At 41.7% G+C, this 22603-nt stretch overlaps 4 protein-coding genes across 4 annotated transcripts; all 4 read right to left on the minus strand.

Moving 5' to 3' along the window:
- Positions 1-1366: 1366 nt before the first annotated feature.
- LOC307072711 (trace amine-associated receptor 1-like) lies at positions 1367-2350 on the minus strand (the record flags this gene model as incomplete). Its single annotated transcript, XM_079732127.1, has 1 exon — positions 1367-2350. The coding sequence occupies one exon, from the start codon at positions 2348-2350 to the stop codon at positions 1367-1369; it is 984 nt and encodes a 327-aa protein (XP_079588253.1).
- Positions 2351-6035: 3685 nt separating this feature from the next.
- On the minus strand, positions 6036-7019 carry LOC307072712 (trace amine-associated receptor 1-like; the record flags this gene model as incomplete). Its single annotated transcript, XM_079732128.1, has 1 exon — positions 6036-7019. The coding sequence occupies one exon, from the start codon at positions 7017-7019 to the stop codon at positions 6036-6038; it is 984 nt and encodes a 327-aa protein (XP_079588254.1).
- A 6726-nt stretch (positions 7020-13745) lies between these two features.
- On the minus strand, positions 13746-14729 carry LOC307072665 (trace amine-associated receptor 1-like; the record flags this gene model as incomplete). Its single annotated transcript, XM_079732056.1, has 1 exon — positions 13746-14729. The coding sequence occupies one exon, from the start codon at positions 14727-14729 to the stop codon at positions 13746-13748; it is 984 nt and encodes a 327-aa protein (XP_079588182.1).
- Positions 14730-16880: 2151 nt separating this feature from the next.
- Positions 16881-17864, minus strand: LOC307072663 (trace amine-associated receptor 1-like; the record flags this gene model as incomplete). The annotated part of the gene is made up of 1 exon (XM_079732054.1): positions 16881-17864. One exon carries the CDS (start codon positions 17862-17864, stop codon positions 16881-16883), a length of 984 nt encoding a protein of 327 aa, XP_079588180.1.
- Between the last annotated feature and the right edge of the window lie 4739 nt (positions 17865-22603).

Here is a 22603-nt window from a genome sequence, read left to right on the forward strand (position 1 = left end):
ACAAAGTTGCAGGTACTGGCTAATACTCTGAGATCTGTGACATATTTATCTATATTTTCTTATATTCTTTGATTCCTCATAGAGAAACGGTATCTCTCCACAGTCTCTTTCCGTTTTGGGTTACAATGTTCATCAAGTTTCTCCATCATTGTACTCATAGTACACATTTTTCTACTGGCCGAAGTCACATTACTCATGGAAGTTTAACACAGCTCCCTGCCATTCTCACCATTGAGATAATAGAAACGTTTCACTCTCACACCTTCATCTGCTTCTGGCATAGAACGATCCATATATGGAGTAAACTTCTCTTTCCACGATTTCCATGACTTCGGCCATAAACTGTCAGGCCAACTGTAGCAACTAGGTTGCTACAGTGGAAACACAATGTTGGCAGAGGCTTCAAACCATCAATCTTCTAACGCTGTTAGTCGCTGTTCTCTCGCACATTTTATATTAGCAATTCAAGTTCTCTAGCTAGCTAGTTGCAGATTTCTGCTAACTCAGGGTTCTTTTTTCTGGATTGGACCGCTATATAGGACTGCCACCATGTTTCATTCTGTTTTTCCTTCTATACAGATATACAGTAGCATTTTAGCTGCTTAACGCTTTATTATACCAACATACTCTCAGCACTCAGGATCCAATCACAGACCAATGTATACCAACCTCACATGTCCTTTACCCTTAATGACATCAGTACTGCAACATTAACCACATAACAATACTATTGTTACAGTGGGTCTTCCAATGATCATGCTCCATTAAACTGAAGTTTACCAGTTTATTAAGCTTTTTCATTTTTGTGTCATATTTGAGAACATGACCGCACATCAAAAAAGAAAATGGCATGGACTAAATGTTGTGAGGGAGGTACAATAAAAAGTTTTTACATCTTTAATATATATATTTCCAAGATATTTCCCAAAATGTATCACCTTGCATAGACTTATTATCGTGATGGACAATGTATGGATATTATCTGTTGTACGGTTGTATTATACCATTTTGCACTAATTTGCGCATTTGTGTGATTGCAGCATTCTCCCACTTTGTGATACAGCACACAAAGTAAATATACATTGCATGGTCCTACTTTTTAAATTCCAATGGCTGTTTTCGAAATTGATTAAAAACAATGTGTGATGCCTGTCGGAACGACAGATCAATAATAACACCGGCAAAAATAATGCCACCAGCAAAATCAATATTTTGCGGTTTCATGAAAAATAATATGGTAATTTCCATGAATTAAGAGTTAAAACATGGACTATATTCAACTTAATTTGGATTTCCACCCATCAGTTGATAATCCTTTCTTTGTATAATCCCACATCTCATTGGAAGCCTCAACATGAAACCACTATCACTCTGCAAACAGTTTTTTGTCCGACATGTCAGACCGAAAAATGCTCCCGGATATTATAATTTTAAATGCCTTCCTGAACCAACTGTAAAAGAAGGCGTACACCAACGGGTTGACAGCGGAATTGAGATACCCCAGCCACCCGAGTGTGTCGAACAAGGCGGGTGGTACGGAGTAGCCGATGTGAGGATTTATGATGTTAATGATGAAGAACGGCGTCCAGAATGACAGAAACACGCCCATGATGAAGGCCAGGGTTTTGGTGGCTTTCCTCTGGTGCTTGTCCAACTTGGAGGAGCTGGTGTTCTGTAGGCCTATTGTGCGCACTTGTCTCTGGGCCACTATGAAGATTTTCAGATAGATACCCAGCATGATTACCCCGGGGATGTAGAAGGAGAGAATAGACGAGACGGTGCTGGACACCCCACTCTGAAACAAAAAGCATCCTCCTTCACACGCCACGTTATTATAGTAGAACTCCTCAATTCCTAATATATTCAGCTTTAGAAAGATCATCCCAAAGCCGACCACAGCCGAGACACACCATGTGACCAGGATCATGATGAGTGCCGTGTGAACCGTTATCTTACGGGGGTAGAGCAGGGGGTGGCACACGGCATAATACCGGTCGATGGATATGAAGGACAGGTTCAAGATGGATGCGGTGCACAGCATGACAACAGAGCTGTTGTAGAGCTTGCAACACATCTCCCCGAAGAACCAGCAGCTCTCGATGGTGTGAATCATGATGGGGAACATGACCAGAACCCCCAGGAGGAGGTCGGTTACGGCCAGGGAGAGGGTCAGGTAGTTGGGAGGTGTGTGGAGTTGCTTGAAGTGAGCGATGGCCACGATCACAAAGAGGTTACCCAGCACCGTGAGGACCACACCAGACCCCAGGACCACATAAAGGGTGGCACGAATGGCGACAGGGTAGACCGTCCTCACACACGAGCCATTCCCGTAGCAGAACTCCGGCTCCATCAGCCTGCGAGAGGGGGAGTAAGGGAGTGAGGCAAAGGGAGTGAAAGGGTGTGGTCAGGGCATCCATGTGCAAAGGTCCTGAGGCAGAGGCAAAAATACATGACAAATATGCGGTATACAATTCAAATGATGATAGGGCTGTGGGGGTGTGTGTTGATGATGGCTGGTTTAAACAGCTGGCCTGGCCAAGTATGATTTGGGCTGATTGAGTCTACACACTAGTTGCACATTGAGTAATCAGACTTATAATGAACTGGATTTTCAACCCCACTACCTTGTATCCTTGTTTGGAGGAGCCTTATAAAAGTCACTAAGCTGGAGTGTACGAGCAACCTAGGTGGCATGTAGCATTTGGCTTTGTAACAAGCACATTTAATAATGATATTATGAGAGTTGTTTCATTTTATCTGCCATCATAATCAATGGAGGATTTGACAGAGCTTTGCGAGTGTGTACAATGCATACATAATATACAATACATTCTTTTGTTGCTGAATTAAGGCCTTCACCTAAGATTTTATCATCTTGTTACATTATCATGTCAATGAGTCACAATGTGGTACAGCAAGAATTCTTCATGGCCCTATCCATTCCATGATGCAATCATTTGTAAACTATTATAGTACAATGTACAATCTTAAAGTGTTTTATAATGAAAAGCTTTCATACACACCATATATAATATAAATATTCAATGCATATTTTTGCTATTGTTAAGTGATGATAGAGAAAAATTACAGGAATGCACGCTTAATAATATCTGTAACATCGTACTGTATTCAGTCTTGACAACATGCAAATTGCTGGTTGTTCACAACCAACATATGTGCTTAATTACTTGCTAAATATTCCTCATTCAGAAAGTAAAAAAATCCTGCCACAATCCTTAATCATTAATTAATAGAACATCATATACTACTTAAGAGCTAACTTAATTATATTTATATTGTAGTCGTCTATAATTAAGAATTGTGGAACAACTTTTTTTGCTAAAACGGGGAAAAACTGTATTCTCTCTGCTTATCCTATCCACTGTCTTTAAAGCTCCTGCATTTCAATATTGACAGTAATATGAGCTGTTTTAGCAGGATATCAATTCAAATATACTTCTGATAATACAATCAAATAGAGTATGGTTATTCATAACACAAAAGGAATATGAATGGCATAAAAATAAAGAAGTTACCACAAATAATATCAATACATTACATACACAAACTATAATAGTTAAGGAAAACCACCAATTATTTAGTAAAGATACAAATATTATTTAATACATTTCTGATTAGTCTTCTAGATAAATTTAACTTGGAGAGTAGTAGTCTAAAGTTTGATAAAGCATTATGTGGGCTTACCTCAGTCAGCTGCAGAGGTAAACTCAGTGGCTACTAGCAGGATGGGCTTTATATAAGTTACCATTTCAAGATGACGACAGGGTCAAAACAGTCAGCCACTGCTCTGACTGGGCCATTTCCCTGGACTCTGTGGCCAGATGCTACAACAATCTCTAAGCAAAGGGCCCTTAATGGCAACATGGACAATGTTGAGGGCAGGATGTGTTGAGAAAGGGACACATAGGGCGTATTCACACCTGTCTTGTTTGGTTCGAAACAAACCAAAAAAATCGCAGGTGCGGATATTTTGGGCTGGTGTGAATACAAACCATCGAACTCTGGTGCGGACCAAACAGCCGGTCCGAGACCCAGCCGGAGAGGTGGTCTCGGTTCGCTTCCAAACGAACCCTGGTGCGGTTTGCTTGAGATGTGAAAGCGACCGCGCTCAGTCCGACCCAGTTCTAAAAATAATATGCCTTTTTGGACGCAACAGGCTCCCATTGCTGCTTGTATATTTATATTGTTTGATTAGCACGGTAAATTCAAAGATCAACGTCACGATATCAGGTTATCAGACCCGTTAAAAATGAGCCGTGGCTCAACATGTAGCGAAGAGGAGACGAAATGTCTTTTGGATATTTGGGCAGTCGCCAACATATAAAGTATGTTGGAGAACATACCGATGCATTTAATACATTCGGTACAAGGATGGGGGAGAAGGCGTTCGAGCGGTCCGCGGATAGCATAGCATCATAAAATCTACGTTGTGCCAAATGCCTCTGATGCTCCAAAAGAACTGCAAATGTTTGTAACTGTATGAAACCAATCAGTATAAGCACAACGAAGGCAGCACGCTGAATATCCATAATCTCCATAGTTTGTTTTTATGCGTTACTCCGCGCTACCCCGCCCCCGACCGTCTTGTCCAATGATTGAACAATCTATGCACACAAGTGCGCTGTTGACAAATTCTCGGACTGTTGCTGATTTTTTGTTGTTCCAAAAAATTAACATTGCGTTTTGGTCTGGACCATAGAGATTGAATTTAGGACTTTCCTTTTGTGAATACACCCTGTGGCATCCCGACCCCCACCGGGAGGGTCCGGGGGTTTGTGGTGGAGGGCGTATACCACCGCCATCCACCAGCCGGCAACAGAGAGCAGCACAACCCTCAACCCAATCAGCCGGATGAGGGACACCTGGCCAGAGGGAGAACACGTGGACACAGACCTCTAAAAGGGGAGCGGTGGACTGACACGAGGAGAACGGAGACATGGACGACACGAAGGCGCCAGAGACTACGAGGCTCGCGGAGACCCTAGCTCAGCAATAATCGTACTTAGTGTGTTGCACGGCTTCAAAATAAACGCTGACTGCGGCTTTAACCCTTGATTCCTGTGTGGTTCCTACGGGTATTGACATTCGGGGAAACGGGTTGCCACAACCCATAAAGACCACACCTTTATGGTGTGTTATTTTTATTCTAAAATTTCTAATTTTACATCATTTTCTCCTGAAAATCTAACTTTCAGCTTTCTCAAGGGAACAAGTTGCCTTGGTTTATTATGTACAATGTCAACCTAAACAACAAGCTTATCAGTATAATATGAAGAGCTTTAAATGAACATGTAGTTTGAATGAAAATATACGGAAGAGATTAAATAGATTTATTCCCAGATTTGACTTATATTTTGTAAGTCAAGTACAACATTCACAGTTAGCCATAAACTAATTAAAGTATTTGAAGTCAATCATTATGAATGTTTTTCACTTTCCTGTATTCTTCTACGGTAAAGGAGAGTGGACTTAAGTGAACCATGCCACATTATTGATTTTATATGAACTAGGGATGTCCTGTCCCGATACAAAGCATCTTTATCGGGCAGATACTGTCCCAGAACGCAGGAAACAACACAGAAAATATTATCTGATGTCTGCAGCGTGCCACATGACAACAAGAGTAGTTGCCAATTAGTCACATGACAACAAGAACTACCGCATGAGAGCTACCTGTAGAATAGTCAAATTGACTCTGGGGTGTCAGGGCTGTTGGACAGTATAACACCATACACTTTATTAAGCTAATAAATTTGTAAAAACACAATAAGGACTTTGCCTAGCTTTAAAAAAAAAGAGAAACTCAATAACACAGCAGGCATAAATTATACTACAAAGAATATCAGTATTGGGTGATTTTGGGTTTCAGGAAAAATCTATATTTATTTTAATGGTGAATAAACAGATTTAATAGGACAAACATTTTTAATTGATTAGAATTTCCACCCATCAGTTGATAAGCATTTCTTTTCCGGGCTCCACATCTTCTGGGAGGCCTCAACATGAAGCCACTGTCACTCTACAAATAGTTTTGTGTCCGACATGTCAGACTGAAAGATGCGGCCAGAAACGATGATTTGAAACGCCTTCCTGAACCAACTGTAGAAGAAGGCGTACACCAACGGGTTGATGGTTGAATTCAGATATCCCAGCCACACGAGTGTGTCGAACAAGGCGGGCTGAAAGGAGTAGCCGATGTAGGGGTCGATGATGTAACAGAGGAAAAACGGCGTCCAGAGTGACAGAAACACGCCCATGATGATGGCCAGTGTTTTGGTGGCTTTTCTCTGGTGCTTGTCCACCTTGGAAGAGCTGGTCTTCTGAAGGCCTGTGGTGCGCACTTGTCTCTGGGCCACCATGAAGATCTTCAGGTAGATGGCCAGCATGATGACCCCGGGGAGGTAGAAAGAGATGATTGCCGAGACAGTGCTGGCGACAACAGTCGTAAACAAAGCGCACCCTCCTTCACACGCCAAGTTGTTATAGTACAACTCCTCCATTCCCAAAATATTTAGCTCGAGGAAGATCATCCCGAAGCCAACCACAGCAGAGACACACCATGTGACCAGGATCATGATGACTGCGGTGTGAACCGTTATCTTACGGGGGTAGAGCATAGGGTGGCAAACGGCATAATAGCGGTCGATGGATATAAAGGACAGGTTCATGATGGACGCGGTGCACAGCAAGATGTCATAGCTAAGGAAGAGCCTGCAGAACATCTCCCCAAAGTACCAGCAGGTCTCGACGGCACGAATCATACCGGGGAACATGACCAGCACCCCCAGGAGGAGGTCGGTTACGGCCAGGGAGAGGGTCAGGTAGTTGGTGGGCGTGTGGAGTTGCTTAAAGTGAGAAATGGCCACGATCACAAAGAGGTTTCCCAGCACTGTGAGGACCACCGCAGACCCCAAGACCAAGTAGAGTGTGACGCGGACAGCAACAGGGTAGACCGTCCTCACACACGAGCCATTCCCGTAGCAGAACTCTGGCTCCATTGAACTGGGAGGAGGGGAGGGAGAGAGAGATAGAGGGAGGGGGAGAGAGGGATGGGAAAGGTTGGTGGGGAGAGAGAGTATAAGTAAATTCAACAACGCTTTCCGCAACCTGAAAGAGACATGATTATATCATTGATATAGAAACAACAATTGGCTGTGGGGTTTGGGTACCCTTATGCGAAGGACCTGAAGAAAATCAGACATGAAACATGTGAATGATATCCAGAAACATCATGTGCCATACAATTTGTATACAATTCTGATCATGATGACGCAAGTCATAAACTACACCATATATACTACTACAAATAATACAATGTATATTTTTGCTATTGTTCGGTGATCAATTACAGAAAAATGAGAGGAATGCTGGACTCTTAATAATATCTGTCACATCGTACTGTATTCGATGACATGCAATTTTCAGGCTGTTCACACCCAACATATGTACTTACTTGCATAATTTGCTACTAAGAGCAAACTTGATTATATTTCTGTTGTTAGTTGATAATTAAGGATTGTGCAACGACTTTTTTTGATAAAACATAGAAAAACACTCTTGTCTCTGCTTATCCTGTCCACTGTCTTTACAACCCCTGCATTTGTTATATTGCCAGTAATATGATTGGTTTTAGCAGGATATCCATTAAAATATACTTCTGAAAAGAAAATCTGATAAGAGTACGGTTATTCATAAAACAAAAATAATTTGAATGGTATAGAAATAAAGAAGTTACCCCAAATAATGTCAATACATTACCTACAAAACCTGTAATAGTTAAGGAGCATCAGAAAATAGTTGCTAAAGATACACAATTACTTAATAAACATTTCCATTTCAAATTTGACTTGGAGAGTACCAGTTTAAAGTGTGATAAAGCATTATGTGGGCTTACCTCAGTCAGCTGCAGAGGTAAACTCAGTGGATACTAGCAGGATGGGCTTTATATATATTGTCATTCCAAGATGACGACAGGGTCAAAACAGTCAGCCACTGCTCTGACTGGGCCATTTCCCTGGACTCTGTGGCCAGATGCTACAACAATCTCTAAGGAAAGGGCCCTGAATGGTAACATGGACAATGTTGAGGGGCAGGATGTGTTGAGAAAGGGACACATAAAGACCACACCTTTATGGTGAATACAAACCATCGAACTCTGGTGCGGACCAAACAGCCGGTCCGAGACCCAGCCGGAGAGGTGGTCTCAGTTCGCTTCCAAACGAACCCTGGTGCGGTTCGCTTGAGATGTGAAAGCGACCGCGCTCGGTCCGACCCAGTTCTAAAAATAATATGCAGTTTTTGGACACAACAGGCTCCCATTGCTGCTTGTATATTTATATTGTTTGATTAGCACAGTAAATTCAAAGATCATCGTCACGATATCAGACCAGCATCAGGTTATCAGACCCGTTAAAAATGAGCCGTGGCTCAACATGTAGCGAAGAGGAGACAAAATGTCTTTTGGATATTTGGGCAGTCGCCAACATATAAAGTATGTTGGAGAACATACCGATGCATTTAATACATTCGGTACAAGGATGGGGGAGAAGGCGTCGAGCGGTCCGCGGATAGCATAGCATCATAAAATCTACGTTGTGCCAAACGCCTCTGATGCTCCAAAAGTACTGCAAATGTTTGTAACTGTATGAAACCAATCAGTATAAGCACAACGAGGGCAGCACGCTGAATCTCCATAATCCATACTTGCAAACTCATTTGGGTTGAAAAAGGTGACAAACTAAACTGTTGCAGGGGGGTCTGGGGGGCATCCCTCCCAGCCACATTTTGCTATTTTAACATGTCAATTAAGCATTCTGGTGTACTCCATGAAGAAAATAAAGGGAAAAGACAACATTTTCTTATGGTAAAAATGGCACATTTATTAACCCATAAACTGGTCAGTTAAGAACATTTTAAATGTGAAAAGGTCTATCCACTATAACCATTATTTCTGCTGCCACATGGGGGCGCTATACCACACATGAACATTTAGGACAGGAAAACAGTAAATCCCATTGGCCAAATTTGGCAATATATCAACATAATATTAATTTCATTTTTTCATCCTTTTGGCCTGGACAAGCCTTCCAAGGGCCCGTTTCTCTGCTTGGCAATGTGCCTCTTTCGGGGCCACACTATCGTTCTCCACTACCTCTGCCCTATTACTAGCAGCACTGGTAGATGGCTGGCAGCCAAACTCAACCCTCCTTTTCCTGATTTCAAGCTGATTTTCCTGTCGTTGGGCTTTGTCCCTAGTTCCAGCTGCACTAATGTTGGAACACAGCCTCCTATCTACCTCCCCAAACTTCAAATCATCCCTTCTGAACATTTCCACCCCAGTCTGGTTCCTGGTCTGCAAAGTGTATTAAACAGTCTGCACAGCACTGAGGGTGGAGGTTTTCATTGATGTTGATCAATGATGTTCCCCATGACACTGAAGGACGACTCAACCAGGGCACCATGGAATATTGAGAGGGCAGCCTTGACTGCCTGACACAGTGCAGGATACTTCCCTGTATTGAAGACGATGGCCCACCACTTGACAACATCTTCTCCATTCTGAAAACTGGGAAGCGCCTGGTCAACATTAAAACGCAGAATTTCTTGGTCTGTGTCAGCATCTGGTGGCAGCAGGTGACCCATCATATGTGTAAGCTTCCTCAAGTTGACCGTGGTTAGGTAGTGCCCTCTCACAATTGGGTCCACAGCTGACAAAGATTGCAGAGTTTCACTCTGCAAAGGCAGCTTCTTTTGCAGGTATTTTGCACAGGTTTTGTATGCCTGGGACACTTCCTGCAGGAATGGCTTCAGTAGCTGAAACAGATCAACAATACTTATAGTAGGTGGAATTATATGGAAAAATGTTACACGTTCTTGGGCACCCCTAAAATGGAGATACACCATACTGAGTATCGATAGCAATTTTTTAATCATTCATTTTTATGTACTCACAGGATTTTGTGGATGTTCTGATCTGAATCTACTAGTCTCCCGTCCCACATACATCTCCCTCAAAGGTAGCAGCTTGTTGTCAAGTTCAAGAGTAGCCAGGGATTTGGGCATCAGATTCAGGTGTTCAGATTTGACAAAGCAGGCCAGAAAGTTCATGAAAACTTGCAACTGTTTGTCATGCAGTGTATGGACAAGTGTCTGTCTGCCCTATAAAGAAAATAACATTGTGGTTCAATGCACAAAAAAGCACACAAGGAATGCATGCCAGTTATAGCTCAGGAAAAGTATTAGGATTCACTGGGATCACTTTCCTATGAAAAAGCATAACAACATGTAACCCAGTTGGGATTCGGGTTCTGGTTATTCATAAGAATAAACAACATTATATACGAGTATTATTTTTCATAATGTTTTTTGACGTTTGTGTAATGGTTGCAAACTTTGTAGATGTTATTTGATGTATTGTAAATGTTGTATATATCCTTTGCTTAATTGAACTGTGATATGGCCATCCAGCCAGGAGGGGGCGCAATGAGGTGTTTGTGGGTGAATGGGTGAAGGCGGGAAGGGAGAGGAGAGAAGACGTGCTGGAGTTGGGGAGAATGGAGGAAAGACGTTCGTTAGATGTTTTTCGTTAGAGTACCGTCTGTTGATGACATATCAGCAACTCTGAAGATGCAAGATAAAGTTCAATACGAACTTTACTAAAAAGCTCCACCGGACCAGTCCACATTAACGACCCGGTCAGTTAATTAACGCAAGGAGCTGAACAGTAGTGGCCTGCTAACTAGCGCAGCTAGCGATTCTAGTACAAATGGATTTTCCCGTGGACCACCGCACCAGATAGTGAGTGTGACCACGAGAGTTGGTTCACCTTCCTCTGGCGAAGAGGAATCAAGCGACAAGCCAGTGAGGAGCGTCTTTGTCCTTTCGACAGACTTTCGCAGACTTTCCCGATACTGGCCTTTCCACGGACATTCAAGGACGCCCGTTGCCGTTCACCTGGACGTGTGAGTAGCCTACCGTGTTCCCGTTGGCTCGGAGGAGCGAAGAGGACTACTAAAATCAAAAGGCCTGCAACAGGGTTTTCTTTTTGTACAGGATTGTTTTCTTTTGTTTTCTTTTATATATTATGCCGGCTTAGTTTAGTTTAGTAATGTTATTATTACTTATAGCCTGTATTGTGATATTGTGATATGGTATCTGTGACATGCACATGCATTTATATTTTGTTCTTAAATAAGTAAACGTTCTCCTACTTACTTTTTTGTTGGCTGCTTACTAATACGTGTGGTGTTGATATTGTGTATGTTTAGTGTTTAATATTCATTAAGGATGCTCTTGTTATATGGTTACCAAATATAGGAATTCAAAAATAATAATTTAAGATTGATAGAAGAACCTAGGGCCCTTTATTATAGGGGTAAAAGGGCTACAAACATAATAAGGAACTGCAGATACCCTGTGCTCAAAGAAAATATCATGAATTATTAGACTTCGAGTTGGCAAAATTTATTTTTCTAGACCCAGGTCCTATCATGATCCAATTCTCATAACTCATGAGAGTCATGAGAGCATGGGAGCCCTTTTTGCCATAATTTATTTCCTTAGCGAAAAGGCTGCACTTGGAATAGCCCGCTTTGCCGATTTTTTAAAAATATTGTGACAGCGGGAAGCTGTACTGCTGTCCCTTCACCTCCGTTTTCACCTCCAGCTTTAGCCAAGCACAGCTCCCCCTGCACTTAAGCCCGGATTCAAGCTGTGCTACATACAATGCTTCATCCTCTTTAAGCTCTCTCATTCTGAAAAGATAATCATCTGAATATTTATCGTTTGGGTCGGGGCTCATTTTCTATCATAAACGTTTGTTAAGGCTAAACCCAACTGCATCCGTCCAGGTTTAATGATCCGTAAGAGTTGGTGTTTCCATTACTGCTAGCTACTCATTAAACCACACATGGATGTGTATTTTTCATTACCTGTTCGTTTTCATCCCTCTCATATCTAACCACAATGACATAACCGCCAGTAATATCAGATAACAAAACGGATGCTGTGGAGATTAGCCTTCACAATCGTATTATTTTCGCATTAACTGGGTGCCGTAGAACTGGTATAGCTAATAATTTACTTAAGCAACGTTAAAATTATACAGCATACATTTTTTTGTCAGGTTAATAGACTTACCTCAAAACTTATATCTGTAACTCGCTGACGACTGAGCAGTCCACTCCATGACTAGAACGATGGGGGGGGGGGGGGACGCGGACGCGCGCTGTGGTTTATCTTGTTTATGATTGGTGGTCGTGGAACACGAGTCATTTGGCCAAAGATATTTTTATTGTGAAGATAGCAAACTTGTTTCTCGCTCATTATACTGTCGGTTATTATACAGTCTATGGTTGGTTGGCTGGTCGGTCAGTCGTCTCCCCCCCCCCCCCCTTAAAAAAAAAAATCTTTGGATCTACACGATTCACGTAAATGACCTATTTTGAGTTGAAAACGGCGAATTTCGCCGAAAGGTGACTAGTTTGCAGGTATGATAATCTCCATAGTTTGTTTTCTTTGTTTACTTTCTTTTTTGATGCGTTACCCCGCGTTACCCCGCCCCCGACCGTCTTCTCCAATGATTGAACGATCTATGCACACACGTGCGTTGTTGACAAATTCTCTGACTGTTGGGAAAAATTGCAATGTGAAAAGGAACCGCACCAAACCAAAAAATAAACATTGCGTTTTGGTCCGGACCATAGAGATCAAACTAAGGACTTTCCTGGTGTGAATACGCCCATAAAGACCACACCTTTATGGTGTGTTATTTTTATTCTAATATTTCTAATTTTACATGATTTTCTCCTGAAAATCTAACTGTCACCTTTCTCAAGGGAACAACTTGCCTTGGTTTATTATGTACAATGTCAAACTAAACAATAAGCCTATCAGTATAATATGAAGAGCTTTAAATGGAAATGTAGTTTGAATGAAAATGGACGGAAGAGTAAGACATTAGCTTTTCTGATCTTAAATAGATTTATTCCCAGATTTGACTTATATTTTGTAAGTCAAGAACAACATTCACAGTTAGCCATAAACTAATTAAAGTATTTGAAGTTAATCATTATGAATGTTTTTCACTTTCCTGGATTCTTCTACGGTAAAGGAGAGTGGACTTGAGTTAACCAAGTCACATTATTGATTTTATATGACCTAGGGATGTCCTGTCCCGATACACAGCATATTTATCAGGCAGATACTGTCCCAGAACGCAGGAAACAACACAGAAAATATTATCTGATATCTGCAGCGTGTCACATGACAACAAGAGTAGTTGCCAATTAGTCACATGACAACAAGAACTACCGCATGAGAGCTACCTGTAGAATAGTCAAATTGTTTCTGGGGTGTCAGGGCTGGTGGTCAGTATAACACCATTCACTTTATTAAGCATTGGTAAAAACACAATAAGGAACAACACAACATTTCTGCATGAAACGTATGCAAAGCACAGCAAAACGCTGCAACAGAAGACTTTGCCTATCATAAAAAAAAAGATAGAGAGAAACTCAATAACACAGTGGGCATAAATAATATTACAAATAATATCAGTTTTGGGCGATTTTGGGTTTCAGGAAAAATATTTTTATATTTTAATAGTGAATAAACAGATTGAATAGGACAGACATTTTAATTGATTAGAATTTCCACCCATCAGTTGATAAGCATTTCTTTTCAGGGCTCCACATCTTCTGGGAAGCCTCAACATGAAACCACTATCACTCTGAGAACAGTTTGGTGTCCGACATGTCAGACCGAAAGATGCGACCAGAAACGATGATTTGAAACGCCTTCCTGAACCAACTGTAGAAGAAGGCGTACACCAACGGGTTGACAGTGGAATTCAGATACCCCAGCCACAAGAGTGTGTCGAACAAGGCGGGCTGAAAGGAGTAGCCGATGAAGGGGTCGATGATGTAACAGAGGAAAAATGGCGTCCAGAAGGACAGAAACACGCCCATGATGAAGGCTAGCGTTTTGGTGGCTTTCCTCTGGTGTTTGTCCACCTTGGAGGAGCTGGTCTTCTGCAGGCCTGTGGTGCGCACTTGTCTCTGGGCCACCATGAAGATCTTCAGGTAGATGGCCAGCATGATGACCCCTGGGAGGTAGAAAGAGATGATCGCCGAGACAGTGCTGGCGACAACAGTCGTAAACAAAGCACACCCTCCTTCACACGCCAAGTTGTTATAGTACAACTCCTCCATTCCCAAAATATTTAGCTTGAGGAAGATCATCCCGAAGCCAACCACAGCAGAGACACACCATGTGACCAGGATCATGATGACTGCGGTGTGAACCGTTATCTTACGGGGGTAGAGCATAGGGCGGCACACGGCATAATAGCGGTCGATGGATATAAAGGACAGGTTCATGATGGATGCGGTGCACAGCAAGATGTCATAGCTAAGGAAGAGCCTGCAGTACATATCCCCAAAGTACCAGCAGGTCTCGACGGAACGAATCATACCGGGGAACATGACCATCACCCCCAGGAGAAGGTCGGTTACGGCCAGGGAGAGGGTCAGGTAGTTGGTGGGCGTGTGGAGTTGCTTAAAGTGAGAAATGGCCACGATCACAAAGAGGTTTCCCAGCACTGTGAGGACCACCGCAGACCCCAAGACCAAGTAGAGTGTGACGCGGACAGCAACAGGGTAGACCGTCCTCACACACGAGCCATTCCCGTAGCAGAACTCCGGCTCCATTGATCTGGGAGGAGGGGAGGGAGAGAGAGATAGAAGGAGAGAGAGAGAGAGAGAGAGAGAGAGAGAGAGAGAGAGAGAGAGAGAGAGAGAGAGAGAGAGAGAGAGAGAGAGAGAGAGAGAGAGAGAGAGAGAGAGAGAGAGGGAGAGAGGTATGGGAAAGAGAGGGTTTAGGTAAATTCAACAACGCTCTACGCAACCTGAAAGAGACATGATTACATCATTGATATAGAAACAACAATTGGCTGTGGGGTTTGGGTACCCTTATGCAAAGGACCTGAAGAAAATCAGACATGAAACATGTGAATAAGATGCAGAAACATCATGTGCCATACAATTTGTATACAATTCTAATCATGATGACGCAAGTCATACACTGCACCATATATACTACTACAAATAACACAATGTATATTTTTGCTATCGTTCGGCGATAAATGACACAGAAAAATGAGAGGAATGCTTGACTCTTAATAATATCTGTCACATCGTACTGTTTTCATCCATGACAACATGCAATTTTCAGGCTGTTCACATCCAACATATGTGCTTACTTACATAATTTGCTACTAAGAGCTAACTTGATTATATTTCTGTTATGTTGTTAGTTGTTGATAATTAAGGATTGAGGAACGACTTTTTTTGATAAAACATAGAAAATCTCTCTTGTCTCTGCTTATCCTATCTACTGTCTTTACAGCCCCTGCACTTTTTATATTGCCAGTAATATGAGTGGTTTTAGCAGGATATCCATTAAAATATACTTCTGAAAAGAAAATCTGATAGAGTAGGGTTATTCATAAAACAAAAATAATTTGAATGGTATATAAATAAAGAAGTTACCGAAAATAATATTGATACATTACCTACAAAACCTGTAATAGTTAAGGAACATCAAAAAATATTTGATAAAGGTACACAATTACTTAATAAACATTTCCATTTCAAATTTGACTTGGAGACTAGCAGTTTAAAGTATAATAAAGTATTATGTGGGCTTAACTCAGTCAGCTGCAGAGGTATACTCAGTGGATACTAGCAGGATGGGCTTTATATATATTGTCATTCCAAGATGACGACAGGGTCAAAACAGTCAGCCACTGTTCTGACTGGGCCATTTCCCTGGACTCTGTTGCCAGATGCAACAACAATCTCTAAGGAAAGTGCCCTGAATGGCACAATGGATACAGAGGAAACAGAGGAAGGACCACACATTTTTGATGTGTTATTTTTATTCTAAGAATTCTCATATTACATGATATTCTCCTGAAATTGTTACTTTTTTTTTCACCTCGCTCAAGGGAACAAGTTGCCTTTGTTTATTATGTACAATGTTATACTTAACAACAAGAATATCAGTATAAGATAAAGAGCTTTAAATGGAAATGTAATTTGAAAGAAAATGTAGGGAAGAGTAAGACATAGGTTTTCTGATCTTAAATAGATTTATTCCCAGATTAGACTCATATTTTGCCAGTCAATAACAACATTCACATTTAGCCGTAATCCAATTAAAGTATTTGAAGTCAACCATTATTAATAGTATCCACTTTCCTGGAGGTTTCTACGGTTAAAGAGAGTCCACTTTAGTGAACGATGCCACATTATTGATTTTACTTGAACTATGGATGTCCCGTTCTGACCCACGGGATCGTGGGTCTCGCCTAACCCTGGCCCAGACGCTGGATCTGAGGGGACAAAAATACAAGATCCAATACACGCAGCGTGTCACATGATAACAGTAGTATCACATTAGTCACATTATAATGTGAGGTACCATGTGAGAGGTACCTGTAGCAATGTTGAAGTATTTCAACCTTACTGTGGGTAAAGTACAAAAGTCGATTGCACACCAGGAATTTCCGCAAGAAACGACAACAAAGCAGAGCAGACGCCCCAACCGAAGACTTTTCTGTCATGGAAAAGAAAAAGGTATAGAGAAACTCAATACACAGCGGGCATAACTAATACCAAATATAATATAAGCATTGGGTGGTTTTGTGTTTCAGGAAAAATAAAATTTTCGTTTTAATGTTGAATAAAGACAGTTAATGGGACAAACATTTGTACTTTATTAAAATTTCCACCCGTCAGTGGATAAGCCTTTCTACTTTGGCCATTTATCTTTTTGGAGGCTTCAAAATGAAACCACTGTCACTCTGCAAATAGTTTTGTGTACGACATGTCCGAACAAAAGATGCGTCCAGAGACAATAATTTGAAACGCCTTCCTGAACCAACCGTAGAAGAATGCGTACACCAATGGGTTGATGGTTGAATTCAGATACCCCAGCCAGGAGAGTATGTCGAACAAGGTTGGTGGAATGGAGTAGCCAATGAAGGGGTCGATGATGTAACAGATGAAAAATGGCGTCCAGAATGACAGAAACACGCCCATGATGATGGCCAGTGTTTTGGTGGCTTTCCTCTGGTGCTTGGCCACCTTGGAGGAGCTGGTGTTCTGTAGGCCTATGGTGTGCACCTGTCTCTTGGCCACCATGTAGATCTTTAGGTAGATGCCCAACATGATGACCCCGGGTATGTAGAAGGAGATAATGGACGAGACGGTGCTAGCGACTACAGTTACAAACAAAATGCACCCTCCTTTGCACGCCAAGTTGTTATAGTACAACGCCTCCATTCCCAAAATATTCAGCTCGAGGAAGACCATCCCAAAGCCGACCACAGCAGAGACACACCATGTGACCAGGATCATGATGACTGTCGTGTGAACCGTTATCTTACGGGGGTAGAGCATAGGGTGGCACACGGCATAATAGCGGTCGATGGATATAAAGGACAGGTTCAATATAGAAGCAGTACACAGTAAGATGTCTGAGCTCATGAAAACCTTGCAGAACATCTCCCCAAAGAACCAGCATGTTTCGACAGCGCGAATCATGCCGGGTAACATGATCAGCACCCCCAGCAGGAGGTCGGACACGGCCAGAGAGAGGGTCAGGTAGTTGGTGGGCGTGTGGAGTTGCTTGAAGTGAGCGATGGCCACAATCACAAAGAGGTTACCCAGGACTGTGAGGACCACCGCAGACCCCAGGACCAAGTAGAGGATGGCACGGACAGCGACGGGGTAGACCGTCCTCACACACGAGCCATTCCCATAGCAGTACTCCGGCTCCATCAGCCTGGGAGGGGGGTGGGTGGGGAGAGAGAGAGAGAGAGAGAGAGAGAGAGAGGTAGGTAAGGTTGGTAAGACAGGGTTTTAGTCAATCAAGAATGCTTTCCGCAAGCAACCTGAAAGAGACATTATTACATAATTGATATACAGTGGGGCAAAAAAGTATTTAGTCAGCCACCAATTGTGCAAGTTCTCCAACTTAAAAAGAGGAGAGAGGCCTGTAATTTTCATCATAGGTAAACCTCTGCTATGAGAGACAAAATGAAAAAAAAAATCCAGAAAATCACATTGTCTGATTTTTTAAGAATTTATTTGCAAATTATGGTGGAAAATAAGTATTTGGTCAACTACAAACGAGCAAGATTTCTGGCTGTCACAGACCTGTAACTTCTTCTTTAAGAGGCTCCTCTGTCTTCCACTTGTTACCTGTATTAATGGCACCTGTTTGAACTCCTTATCAGTATAAAAGACACCTATCCACAACCTCAAACAGTCACACTCCAAACTCCACTATGACCAAGACCAAAGAGCTGTCAAAGGACACCAGAAACACAATTGTAGACCTGCACCAGGCTGGGAAGTCTGAATCTGCAATAGGTAAGCAGCTTGGTGTGAAGAAATCAACTGTGGGAGCAATTATTAGGAAATGGAATACATACAAGACCACTGATAATCTCCCTCGATCTGGGGCTCCACGCAAGATCTCACCCTGTGGGGTCAAAATGATCACAAGAACGGTGAACAAAAATCCCACAACCACACGGGGGGACCTAGTGAATGACCTCCAGAGAGCTGGGACCAAAGTAACAAAGGCTTCCATCACTAACACACTACGCCGCCAGGGACTCAAATCCTGCAGTGCCAGACGTATCCCCCTGCTAAAGCCAGTGCATGTCCGGGCCCGTTTGAAGTTTGCTAGAGAGCATTTGGATGATCCAGAACAGGATTGGGAGAATGTCATATGGTCAGATGAAACCAAAATATAACTTTTTGGTAAAAACTCAACTCGTCGTGTTTGGAGGAGAAAGAATGCTGAGTTGCATCCAAAGAACACCATACCTACAGTGAAGCATGGGGATGGAAACATCATGCTTTGGGGCTGTTTTTCTGCCAAGGGACCAGCACGTCTTATCCGTATGACGGAAAGAATGAATGGGGCCATGTATTGTGAGATTTTGAGTGAAAACCTCCTTCCATCAGCAAGGGCACTGAAGATGAAACGTGGCTGGGTCTTTCAGCATGACAATGACCCCAAACACACCGCCCGGGCAACGAAGGAGTGGCTTCGTAAGAAGCATTTCAAGGTCCTGGAGTGGCCTAGCCAGTCTCCAGATCTCAACTCCATAGAAAATCTTTGGAGGGAGTTGAAAATCCGTGTGGCCCAAAAACATCACTGCTCTAGAGGAGATCTGCATGGAGGAAAGGGCCAAAATACCAGCAGCAGTGTGTGAAAACCTTGTAAAGACTTACTGAAAACGTTTGACCTCTGTCATTGCCAACAAAGGGCATGTAACAAAGTATTGAGATGACCTTTTGTTATTGACCAAATACTTATTTTCCACCATAATTTGCAAATAAATTCTTTAAAAATCAGACAATATGATTTTCTAGATTTTTTTTTTTTTCATTTTGTCTCTCATAGCTGAGGTATACCTATGATGAAAATTACAGGCCTCTCTCATCTTTTTAAGTGGGAGAACTTGCACAATTGGTGGCTGACTAAATACTTTTTTGCCCCACTGTACATATGAAAAGGACCTAAAGGATCAGACATGAAACATGTGACTCACATTCAGAATCATCGTGTGATACAATTGGTATACAATTCTGATCATGATAACGCCTTTGATATTGACATCATCAGAGATGTGTAATTTCCTCGGCCACCATAAACAACACAGGATATGACAGGGCTGACAATAGACACAAGATACTTGATCTTGCATATTGTATTGCATTCAGTCATAACAACAAGCAATTATCAGCCTATTTACCATCAATATGTACTGACCCAAGTTGCAAATATTCCACATTTAGAGGGCAAAGATAGTCACACCACAATTCTACATAAACAATTATAATTTAAGAGCTTGATTGACCATATTTGAACTGTAACATGTATTATATATGTTCAACCACATAATTATCCCAATTGTCTCTTCTAATCCAGCCGTTACAGTCCCTGCATGTTTAATTTAAAATTTTCTGCATGTCATGCCATTTGTTTTAGCAGGATATCTATTGAAATATACTTCTGAACGTTTTTGGTAACATAATGTGTTGAGTCATATAACAAAAATATATGTTTAATACATATAATAATAATAATAATAATAATAATAATAATAATAATAATAGTAGTAGTAATAATAATAATAATAATAATATTACAAATGTTTTCACTCAAATAATATCAAAACAATACAATCAATACAATACTTACCACTCTCAGCTATCAAATATAAACTTACAGTTTAAATACTTTAAAGTGTGTAAACGCCATATGTGGTTTTACCTCAGTTGGCTGGAGAAGTAAACTCTGTGGCCACTAGCTGCATGTTTTTTATATATGTATGTTGTCAAGATGACAGCATACAAATAGTCAGCCTCTGCTCTGATTGGGCCATTTCCCTGGACTCTTGGCCAGATGCAACAACAATCTCTAAGGAAAGGGCCCTGAATGGCCACATGGTCCATGTTGAGGCCAAAGGTGTCTTGAGAAAGAAAGCCATAAGAACTACCCTTTTTTGGGCCGTATCTTCATTCTAAAATTTCCCATTAATACAAATTCTGTTTGAGTTCATAAATATTTAGTTTTACTTCCAATTAGGGAAAAAGTAGCCTTGGTTCATTCTGCACTATGTAAAAAAAAACACTGCCCATCAGTATTAGATAAAAAGCTACAAACTGTAATGTTTATCGGTATGATTCAACAGTACGAGTACAAACCAAACCTCCGGCTACAGAACTATCATCCCAAATCTATGTGTTTAGTTGATAATCAAATGTGATAACGTTACAGGGGAAGGGGGGTGATCTGATACTTCTGTTTTAGGGTATAATGCATAACTGACTGATATTTTCCCCATGTTGCCCACACTGCCTATCCCATTTGCTGATGTCAGAGTACTTCTTTGGAGGGTACGTGAAAGACTATCTAGACTGTTGATGTGCTTTGCCTGTTTGAGATGCATAAGATTAAAGCAGTTGTCTTGGCGTAAATTTCCTACAAATCAGAAAGAAGCTACTAACCCTCATACTCACATTATGCTTTTAGAACCTACAGAACATTAGGTTCCTCAAGTAGGTAAAACATGAATTACTTGGAACCCAAGTTTATATTATCTACCAGTATCCCAGCCCCATCCCTGCAAGAACAGATTGGGCCATGTCAATCTGTAAGTGATAAGGGGTCAACCTGACCGACACGCCGTCATCTGTTTTTCAGAGAGCACTGACTCATATTGCGGGACTAGAACTCAATGCAACCTATAATGCAGTGAGTTTTTTTAGAACTCACTCCCAGCCATCAATTGGGTCTGTTAAATAGAGGGTTTGGTTCATTCACAAGATTTTGTGAAAGGCAGGCAAAGTTAACTGTTTGCCCTGCCCCTGTCCAACAAATGTCCTCAGTCTTTTTCATCACTTCACAGATCCTGCCGCTCCCATCTGCAACCGCTTTATTCCCCTTAGCTGAGCTTCACTATCAATCTTTCATTCTGCACCTCATTTCCCCATTGGGTTCTCCTATTTTATGCCAGTTCACTTGATTTGATATGAATATGTTTTTTTGACGAACTCGGAGTGAATGAGAATGTGAGAATGCGTTGGTCGTGGTGGTGCAACGCTTTATTTATGCGACACATCTCTGACTGTGCCGGTAGTCTGTTTTCTGAATTAAATCGGTTCCTTTATATTTTCACCGGCAACAAAGTCTCCGTGTCTGTTCCTACGCATTCCCCTACATTGGTGACCTTGACACTTTTCGGATGTTATTCCTGATTACTTTTCTAATATGCTGGATTTTAAGGACACGCAAGTTGGAGTAATGGACTCTGCAGACGATTCTGTGGCTGCCACTCCGGTGATGGCAGTCTCCCTGAAGCTGCCAGAGTTTTGGGAGCAGCAGCCGCAGGTCTGGTTTGCGGGGACCGCCTTCCATTCCGACATACCCCCACTCTGACATTGACGTCTAATTGTTGGAGTGGCGACACTTCCATTGTCAAACGTCCCTCCACTTCGGCAATTTCTGTTTCCATTGTTGGAGTGGCGGTACTTTACTTTTTTTCAAACGTCCCAGCATTCATGCACTGTAGTGTCCTTACACTGACATTCGTTATTGGGGATAGTCGCCGACCCTAATTCGCTGTGGATCTTTGGCCCAAGACGTAGGAATTTTGCTTATTTTTAGGGAGCCGGATCATTAGGATCAACTCACCAATCAGAGCCGGCTCTTTCGTCTCCCAAACGGCTCTTCATATTACCTTTATTACTTATACCTTTAATAATTCAGCCAAATGTAGCCCGTTCTGACTTATGATTTGTATGTGTAGGCCTATATATCACTTAAATTATTCAATACGTCTTATTAGTATCCAAAGTAAAAATGACATTTTTCTAATATCAATAAATTGCTGTAGCTGGTTGGATATTGTTTAAAGGGACACTTCACCCATTTGCATTAAGCTTTGTATCGTTAAAAACCCAGTCATATTTTTGAATGGTCTTGCATCATTTCATAA

This window comes from Pollachius pollachius (genome assembly GCF_949987615.1).
Source record: "Pollachius pollachius genome assembly, chromosome: 3".
Classification (NCBI taxonomy): domain Eukaryota; kingdom Metazoa; phylum Chordata; class Actinopteri; order Gadiformes; family Gadidae; genus Pollachius; species Pollachius pollachius.